The 10,139-nt window shown below is 44.1% G+C and overlaps 1 protein-coding gene across 1 annotated transcript in view; it reads left to right on the top strand.

The window, feature by feature from the left end:
* Window positions 1-790: 790 nt before the first annotated feature.
* Window positions 791-10,139, top strand: part of TRABD2A (TraB domain containing 2A) — a 71,205-nt gene continuing 61,856 nt past the window's right edge. The window contains exon 1 of the mRNA XM_018563368.1: window positions 791-896. Within this exon, the coding sequence (XP_018418870.1) occupies window positions 792-896 (105 nt within the window). The 5' untranslated portion in view covers window position 791. The remainder of the gene's footprint in view (window positions 897-10,139) is intronic.

A 10,139-nucleotide genomic window follows, 5' to 3' on the forward strand; every position in this document is an offset into this window, starting at 1 on the left:
TAATGTATAAAACTGAATAAAAATAATGAGATGATAATAATAATAACATCAGTAATAATATTAGGAAGGAGGGGAAAAGGAATGAATAAAACTAATAAGTGAATAATAACAATAGTAATGTAATGATGAGTAAACCAGAGTAAGAATGAAGACACGTGGAAAGGACATGCTTCGTGTGGTCAGATGGACAGATGGTAGGTGTTACATGCTTGCCATGTTGGTTGTGCAATGTACAATAGCCATTTCATGTACAGCACAAGGAAACAAGTTCCTTCCCACAAAGGTGACTTAGTGGAGCTAGCAAGATAGCAGCTGATGAGTTTGGGGCTGGCTGCAGCATCCACTCTATACAGCACCCAGATTACAGGAGGGAGGGTTAGGCCAGAGGAGGGGACATTGTATAGTGAAAAGCTGAGGGAGGACTAGGAGTTCCTGACCCCTCCCACAACTTTCTCCTTCACACTAGCCCCGGGAATGCCGCCTCACAGTTGCCAATATCAGAGCGGGGCTGCTTGAGGTGACGTTTGAAGTGATTCGTATAATCATTGTGGAATAAACAAAGCTGTCTAGAAGCTGCCCATAAAGCAGCATGGCACTGTGGACCGGCTCTGCCCTGACCGCTCTGCCCACTAAAGAGATGAAATGCAGACATTTCAACTCCGGTCCCCTCTGAGAGCTGGCTGCTCTGATTTGTGTCCACTCACTGGTGCCTTGCTCTCTTCCCTGGCAGCAAGCTTGCCCTCGTTCGATGTGACTTTGTCCTTTGGCGTTCTTGGAGCATTCAAGCTAGAATGGTCATCATTTGGAATGTATTTGTACAAGCGTTACTGCTGGCACTGGTCAAAGCGAACTACAGGAGCTCCAGGGACTCGGCAAACTGCAAGCTCAACAAGAAAGTAAGTGCCAACTACAGGGGGGATCAATGGAGGTCAGCGCTGTGCACACAAGGTCAGTCACACTATTAGATTCCGGGGTGTCACACTCATACACTCCCAGCACTATGTCTGTGAATACTTGTGTCCAGACAAATACAAACATGAATACATGCTGTACTGACATTGGTACTTGCTGCTGCCTCCATGGGGCTTTCTGAGCCACTGACCACCAGGAAGCATGCTCATGGTCTGTGCACATGTCCCAAGTATAGGGGAACCTGGCTCAGCATGACAGCCAGACAACTAGCATTTTCAGAGGGACAGAAGCCTGCATATTTCCCTCAGGTCTCACTGTAATTGGATGGATTCAGCACTGGAGTCTACAATGTATATATACCACCATCCCATCTATTTCGAGACTCTCTCACTCTCTCTCTCTCTCTCTCTCTATCTATCCATCCATCCATCCATGTATCTATTCTCTCTCTCTCTCTCTCTCTCTCTCTCTCTCTCTCTCTCTCTCTCTCTTTCTACCCCCTCTCCACTGTTCTCTCTCCTTTTATCTCTCTATACAGCCATGTATATATTTTCTCTCTCTCTCTCTCTCTCTCTCTCTCTCTCTCTCTCTCTCTCTCTCTCTCTCTCTCTCTCTATCTATCTATCTACACTATATTACCAGAAGTATTGGGACGCCTGCCTTTACATGCACATGAATAATGGTATCCCAGTCTTAGTCCGTAGGGTTCAATATTGAGTTGGCCGACCCTTTGCCGATATAACAGCTTCAACTCTTCTGGGAAGGCGTCCACAGGGTTTAGGAGTGTGTCCATGGGAATGTTTGACCATTCTTCCTGAAGCATTTGTGAGGTCAGGTACTGATGTTGGACGAGAAGGCCTGGCTCACAGTCTCACCTCTAATTCATCCCAAAGGTGTTCTATCGGGTTGAGGTCAGGACTCTGTGCAGGCCAGTCAAGTTCCTCTACCCCAAACTCGCTCATCCATGTCTTTATGGACCTTGCTTTGTGCACTGGTGCGCAGTCATGTTGGAACAGGAAGGGGCCATCCCCAAACTGTTCCCACAAAGTTGGGAGCATGAAATTGTCCAAAATGTCTTGGTATGCTGATGCCTTAAGAGTTCCCTTCACTGGAACTAAGGGGCCAAGCCCAACCCCTGAAAAACAACCCCACACCATAATCCCCCCTCCACCAAACTTTACACTTGGCACAATGCAGTCAGGCAAGTACCGTTCTCCTGGCAACCGCCAAACCCAGACACGTCCATCGGATTGCTAGATAGAGAAGCGTGATTTGTCACTCCAGAGAGCATGTCTCCACTTCTCTAGAGTCCAGTAGCTGCGTGCTTTACACCACTGCACCCGACGCTTTGCATTGCACTTGGTGATGTAAGGCTTGGATGCAGCTGCTCGGCCATGGAAACCCATTCCATGAAGCTCTCTACGCACTGTTGTTGTGCCAATCTGAAGGCCACACGAAGTTTGGAGGTCTGTAGCTATTGACTCTGCAGACAGTTGGCGACTTCTGCGCACTGTGCGCTTCAGCATGCGCTGACCCCGCTCTGTCATTTTACGTGGCCTACCACTTCCTGGCTGAGTTGCTGTTGTTCCCAGTTGCTTCCACTTTGTTATAATACCACTAACAGGTGACCGTGGAATATTTAGTAGCAAGGAAATTTCACAGATGGACTTCTTGCACAGGTGACAACCTATCACGGTACCACGCTTGAATTCACTGAACTCCTGATGGAGGTGATTGGGACACCTGAATCCAATGATTTGGAGGGGTGTCCCAATACTTTTGGCAATATAACAATATAATCTCTCTCTCTCTCTCTCTCTCTTTCTTCATTCTATTTATCTTTCTTTCTTTTCTGAAAAAAATGAAAGAGAGAAGCTGATTGGTTGCCGTGCACAGCTGCTGCAGATTCTGTCTCCACCGGTTTTGATGACTCCCCCTCATGTATTTCAGTTGGTATTTGTTTTCTTGCTTGTATTGTTTGTTGCTGTTCATGTTCCATGAGAGAGGGCAGTGTGGAAGTCATGTTGTACATAGTGTATATGGGATAGCTAACATGACCATACCTAAGGCCTTATTCACACCAAGCGCGTTCCAGTAGCAGAGCAGTTACAGACCGCATCAAAACTGCGTCCAATGAATTCCAATGGTATTTTGGGCTTTAGTTCACACCGCAGCGTTCAGTTCCAGAGCATGTAAAAAAACTGCAGCAAGCCCTATTTCACCTGCTCTGGAACACATGCAAACGCATCAAAAAACGCATGCAAACGCCCTGGAACGCACTAAAAGCCCATTCTAAACTAAACAACGGCCCGGAACGCATCAAGAACGCGGCACAACCCAGAAACTCATGCAGATCTGGTCTGCATTTGGTGTGAACAAGCCCTAAGACTTTGCAGCAGTCCAGCACCTCACCATGTCTTTGGAGCTGTGTGTCTAATAGCATTGTGGATTGTATGGAGCTTGGGTGAGCCCACTGATATCTTAGTTAGGGGTGTGCTGCATCACTGCCAGGTGTCAGTGGGGGAACATGAGCTGTCCCAGACTATAGCAGTTCCAGGAATGAGTCTCAGTCACTGGTGATAACCCAGAAGAAGGTCATAAAGAGACACCTTAGACCCAAGTTTATGGCCTGTGGCACAAAGAACCTCGACTACTACTACTGCTAACATCTTGAAAACATCAGTCAGGCTAAGAGCAATGATGGCGTGTAAAATGCAGTAGCCTTTAGCCAGGGTGGCCTTGTCCATCGGGACTGTCCGCTGTGACTGAACATGTTTCAGAATGCTAGCACTGAATAAACCACATTTTATTTTTTAAGCTGTCGGTCTTTGTAGGTGAAAATCATAACATTACTTATACATCCCCTTTAAAACTAATCAGCTGTTGATTGCCAGGCAGAATAATAGAGGATTTAAAGAGATTTTTTCACACTTTGACACCCACCGCCTTGAACAACAGAGCTACAAAACACCCTGCTGCTATTGGTAAACATCATGGTGAAAAGCAGTACATTGTACAGAGATAGGGTAACCGAGGCTCAATTTGGCTAGAAATAGAAAACGTTCAAACTGGGTCCCACATGTTCATTACATTTACCTCTGTATCCAAAGACATACACCTTTAGAGTGTCTATGCACACACGCCCCTGGTCATTGCTCTCTAGAACTTATCACCCACTCTGCGATCTCTTTGTTTTATTTGTTGGGACCATAGAGGTCTATGGGGGGTTTCCCGACCCCAGGGGAGAATGCAGGTGCAAGGACTGGTATCGCTCAATTGTGTTGTAATGAGAGGAGGAATTTAGATAACAGTGAAGAAAATTCCATCCTTCTCGGTAATTAAAGTGACACTAAAATCAGGAATGACATCTTAAAATACATTCAAGTACCTTAACTATTAACATAACTGTATCTTATTTGTGTATCACTCTGCTGTATATCCTAAAAATCATCTCTGAATTTGTGCTGACCCTGTCCTTCCTTCTGAAGGGTGGCTACTTCTTTTCCTCATGGTCCCTGTGTGTGGTGTAAAGTAGTCACCACTCCAAGCTCACTCCTGTGATGGACTACAATCTCAGTACACATGATTAAACATGAGATTGTAGTCTAGCAAGGGAGTGAGCTTGGGGCGGTGGCTACTTTTGTTCCCCATGGTCCCTGTGTGTGTTGTAAAGTAACCAACACTCCAAGTTTACTCCCGTGATGGACTACAATCTCACATTTAATTTACCAATTTGTATTGAGATTGTAGCCCATCATTGGAGTGGTCTTGGAGTGGTGGCTACTTTACAACACCCACAGGGACCATGGGAAACAAAAGTAGTCACCGTCCAGAAGGAAGGACAGTGTCAGCACCAAATAAGATTCATTTTTGTTAGTAGTTAAGGTACTTGAATGCATTTTTAAGATTGAACTCCTGAGTTTAGTGTTCCTTTAAAAAATACTCTGTAAAACAATTAGATGCAGCAAAGAGAAGTAGTAGAAGTCAGTGTTTGTTGGCATGTTATGTACTTTTTGTCTAGAATTTGCAGATCAGCAGATCTTGAATGTTCTTTATCTTAGGGGATACTTGGCCACTTTCTAAGGAAGCAAAGAATGCCATCATTATAGGGAGTTGTATTTTAAAGCTGAACATACATGTGTGGTTAAAGCACGCCTGTCACAAGAGAATTATGCAGGCTGCTGTTTCTGGTCTCTTCTTTGGAGAATGTTAGTTCTATGGCTGTCATGCTGATTATACGGCTTCAGTATTTTATGAGCTACGGACATCGAACAGGTAGAGAGATGAGGGAGTCTAAGGGCTCATTCACAGTGCTAAGAACTGGCCCGTACAGATCCGTGCGGGTGTCCATACTTGTACGCAGACAGGATGGATCCTGTCTGTGTCCGAGCAGGGACACCCAGACCTGCATGAATGTGCAGTTCTGGTGAGCGAATGGCCGCGTACTCCCATAGAGAAGAACAGGCTGCTATGTACAATCACACGCAGCCCCTGTCCTTCTCTGTAGTGGCCCGATACAGCCGTGCACGCCGCACATATCTGTATGGGCCGACTCTAAGCAGTGTGAATGAGGCCTAAGAATTTCTGACAGTCATTAACAGCATGCTCGTTCCAGGTTTGTGACTCCGAATTATTAAAGCCAGATTTAGAGCCCTTTCACTCTGGCATTCTGATCAGGTCCGCCTGCCAGTTTTTCAGATGGACCTGATCGGAAGCCCAATGTTAGTCTGTGGGCAGCCGGATCTACACGGACGGACATCTGTTTATATCCGGTTAGCATCGGCTCCGAAACAGAGTTCCGTTTCGTTGGACCTGATTGTGCCGGATCAGGGGTAATCTTATGTAAACGGACACATCAGATTTTCCATAGACAGACATGGGGTCCTGAAATTAATTTTTTTTCCTCCATCACAAGATGGAACAAAAAACTGGACAAACACGGATGTCACAATGGTGACATCCATTGTGATCAGCAGGGGATCCCTGCACGGATCCTCTCCCGATCTGACCGTGTGAAAGAAGCCAAAGTCGAGCAACTTGCATTTTCCAAAAGGGTCCAGCAAAGACAGACCCCCGTAGTTTTCTCTTGGCAAGTGTACTTTAACAAAGTATAGTAGTTTTTTTATGCTATTTACATCTAGTATTACTCCAATATGAAACATAGTGATTGTAATTATGCTGAAACTAGATGAAAGGTAATACGTACTGTTTGTATTACCAGCTAGCAGGTATTGGTTTTCATGTTTTATCCTGTGTTTATCCTATAGCTATGTGCTGACAGCCACTCAATCTGGCCTGATACCCAGTCTATATCTCTCCCTTCTCCCTACATGTAAGGTAATAGAGACCTGTTGAAAGCGGCCCCTTAGGGCAATCGAACTGTGCATGCCAGATCTATAGGGAACTTAACATCTAAAGTTTTTCTAACCTCCACATTTCATACTAAATATCAGCTGTTTTTATCCTTTATGTACTGTAGTTTTTGTATGTCCGTTGCTGGTTAGAAGTGAAAAGGAAGTGGAAGTTAGAATGTTAGGTTACCACGCACTAGAAGCTTATTGGTAGTTATACCCGCAGTTACAGTCAACAAGCACCCATTGAACCAGCAGGTGTTTCACTTTCACAAATGCATGTGTGTTGCTATGCACAGAAATCTTTCGCATGTTAGATATTAAGTGCTATGGAATGCACCCTAATAAGATACCCATTATTGACATTAGTGTGAATGACCCCTCCATCTACTAAATTATTCTAATCTAGGTGCAAAACCTTCTTATCCAGATTTGCACGTTACATTCAGACAGAGGCAGTGAAAAAGTGAACAACCAGTAAACCATCATTGAAGCAACCTGTGTTAAATGTTTATTTGTAAAATAAAGATTCCTAACAGATCAAAGAAAGGATACAAAAGATCAGTTCATGAACTTGTAAGCATTCAAATAAAAAAGTTTACCCTTAAGAATATTCACAGTGTCAACTCATGTGGAGTGATGTCTCTGGTGCCATCACTCACATAAATTACATAATGAATGGCTAGCAAGACACACCAGTCAAGCACAGTGAAATGAATTGAACACCTTGTAGTTTGTAGATGCCTGGAGCTATTACAGCCTTCACTATTATAATCTGGAGGATTAATGTTTATTCCCGTTCCTTGTTGTGAAACTTTGCTTTGTTGCATATTCTACAATTTGACGGTATCAGGCTGACTGATGGACTATAAAACACTCACTTCCATACGCTCAGCAGCAGTATCATAGCCACAAGCCATTAACATTACAAAGCAAATTGAAACTCCGGTAGAAAACTATATTAAAGTTTTGTTTTGATAGCAGGCTAGAACAAAAGATCCGTATTTATTAAAGGCGAGAAAGCCATTCGAAATCGCTTAGATCTTTGTATGCCTTTGTTTATATGAACGAGAACATGGCAAAGCTGCTCAATCAGTTTATAAATATTTTGGGAGGGGTAGTTCAGCAGCCAGCAAAGGAAATCAACTAAAAACTCTTTCTAATTAAAAAAAAGAGGTCTCAGTTGTATACATTTGCAAATATATGTGGCCACCTACCAAATTTATGCGGCAGCCACCCACCATATATGTTGAAGGGCCTTAAAGCGGACCTTTACACTGAAAAATCTAACTCCAGCAACTCATCCCTCTCTGTATGATGATTAATAATAACACAGACATGTCAGGTGTAAAATGCTGTGATTTTGAAATCCTTACACTTGTAGAGCTTTCACTTCCTGCTTTAAAATGGCAAAATGACTTCAGTTTGCCAAAGCAATACACACTGGGATTGCCTTTTCATCAGCAGAGCATTGCTGGGAAATCTCATCTATAATCTCATGAGATCTCTGTGAAAGGCATTTTCCTCCCCTGAGATGATGTGCATGGTCACATGTCCTAGTCACATGTCTAAGTCACATGTGCCAGAAATCCAGGAAGTAAAAGGAGAGCTAGTAACCTGCCCTTAGTAAACATGGCCACTGTGGGAAGACTGGGGAAGAAAAGAGAAATGAGGAATGCAAAGAATACAAAGCCAGCAATTATCTAGAAGTATCTGTCTGTAGGTTGTCTGCAGAAGGTGTGTTTGTTGGTTTTTTTAAAGATATGGGTAAAGTTCCTCTTTAAGCTGGCCATATACTAGAAGATTCCCAAATGAATGTTTGCATGAAAGTTCTTTTTTTACCACCCGATATTGTCATCAGACACTTGACGAATGCCGATTAAAATTTCCTTTGAATTTATTGTTTGATTTTGGAATTAATGTAGTTTCCCAAATGAAAATCACATTAACTGTTAGAAATTTGTTTGTTCAAGAAAAACTTTCCATCCTGCTCCTTCGAGTTTTTTCATCACTACGGTTTAAATCAATCGTTGATTTGACCCCATCAACTAACAGAAAGTTAAATGAACGTTCTTTTGTATGAAAGTCCTTTTGAAAATCTAAGCAGTGTATGGGCAGCTTTAGCGGAGTGTACTCTTATTACAGCCTAGTGGTAGTACCACGACTGTCTAACATATAACTAGGGATGCATCGATACTGGTTTTTCGGTATCGAGTACGAGTACCGATATTTTTTTCCGGTACTCGCCGATACCAAGTACTGATACTAGTGCCGTGTGCCCCGATTATCAGGAAGCCATGCTGCAGATCATGACCTGTCACCCAGCTTCCTGATTGCCTGGGAAGCTGGGGTTCTTTCGAAAAAACACTGTCTTCCCTTGCCGAGGCTGCCTGGCTTCCTGACCAATCAGGAGGGCGGTCGACGGGTCATGAGGTGCCGTCCGGCTTCCTGATTGGTCAGGAATCCAGTCTGCCTAGCAACAAGTGAAGCCAATTCCCTGCCAATCATCAAGCCGGGCGGCACGTCATGACCCGCCTCCCGACTTCCTGATTGGCTAGGAAGCTGGCTTCACTTGTTGCTAGGCAGCGTGGCTTCCTGACCAATCAGGAACCTGGGAGGTGGGTCATTACATGACGCCCGGCTTCCTGATTGGTTAGGAAGCCAGGCTGCCTATCAACAAGTGAAGCCGGCTTCCTAGCCAATCAGGGAGCTGGGAGGCAGGTCATAACCTACTGCCTGGCTTCCTGATTGGAAAAGAAGCCAGCTCCATTCTCCCTCGGCACTGGCAGTCAGAGGGAGGTTTTCCTCTGACCGGAAGTTTCCGTTATCGGAGGTAAGTATCGGAGCATTTGGGTGAGTATGAGCACTCGCCAAAATACTCTGTATCCGCACCGATACAGATATTAGTATCGGTATCGGTGCATCCTTACATATCACAATGACTGAAGAAAAGTATATTTGGAGGCAATTGTGTACATTGGGAACCTGTTTTTCTATAAAAATGCATGCATAGCAAAATGTCAGAATTTTTTATTTTGGCTAGCATTGCGAAGGGTTAGTGGCAAAGCAGTTAGCACTTTCACCTTGCAGCACTGTGGGTCCCAGGTTCAAATTCCAGTCAGGACACTATGTGCATGTCTGCATGTTCTCCCTGTGCTTGTGTGGGTTTCCTCCGGGATGTCCGGTTTTGCTGGTAGGTTAATGGGCTCCTGTCTAAATCAGCCATAGTGTGTGAGATGAAGACCTTAGATTGTAAGCTCCTTGATGGTAAGGACTGATGTGAATGAACAGTATGTAAAGCACAGCGTAACATTGGCAGCACTATATCAATATCTATAAAGAAAAATCATGGCAGGTTTTTATTGCTTCTGTATGTGTGCTGGGAAGATTTAACCTGGCCATACATTGCTTAAATTTCACCCATTCTGTTTATAGTGGATGGGGGATTTTGTGTTCAGCCCCCCAGGTGCCAATGCCAGGAGTATCTGCTCAGTACAGAAAGCATGCCTGCTAGACCAGAATGATTGGATGTGTTTGTCATGTTTGTACGGTGATCGATGCCCTGAATGCCATCTCATGTCCCTGAATGCCATCTCATGTCCATGGCTAGCCTTGAGATAAATATGTATTAATGTTTTTACATTTTTTCTAAAAGATAGGATGGGGTATTGTGTGTTCAGCCCCCCAGGTGCCAATGCCAGGAGTATCTGCTCAGTACAGAAAGCATGCCTGCTAGACCAGAATGATTGGATGTGTTTGTCATGTTTGTACGGTGATCGATGCCCTGAATGCCATCTCATGTCCCTGAATGCCATCTCATGTCCATGGCTAGCCTTGAGATAAATGCGTATTAATGTTTTTACATTTTTTCTAAAA

Source organism: Nanorana parkeri, unplaced genomic scaffold (assembly GCF_000935625.1).
Source record: "Nanorana parkeri isolate BGI_ZX_2015 unplaced genomic scaffold, ASM93562v1 scaffold659, whole genome shotgun sequence".
Taxonomy (NCBI): Eukaryota; Metazoa; Chordata; class Amphibia; order Anura; family Dicroglossidae; genus Nanorana; species Nanorana parkeri.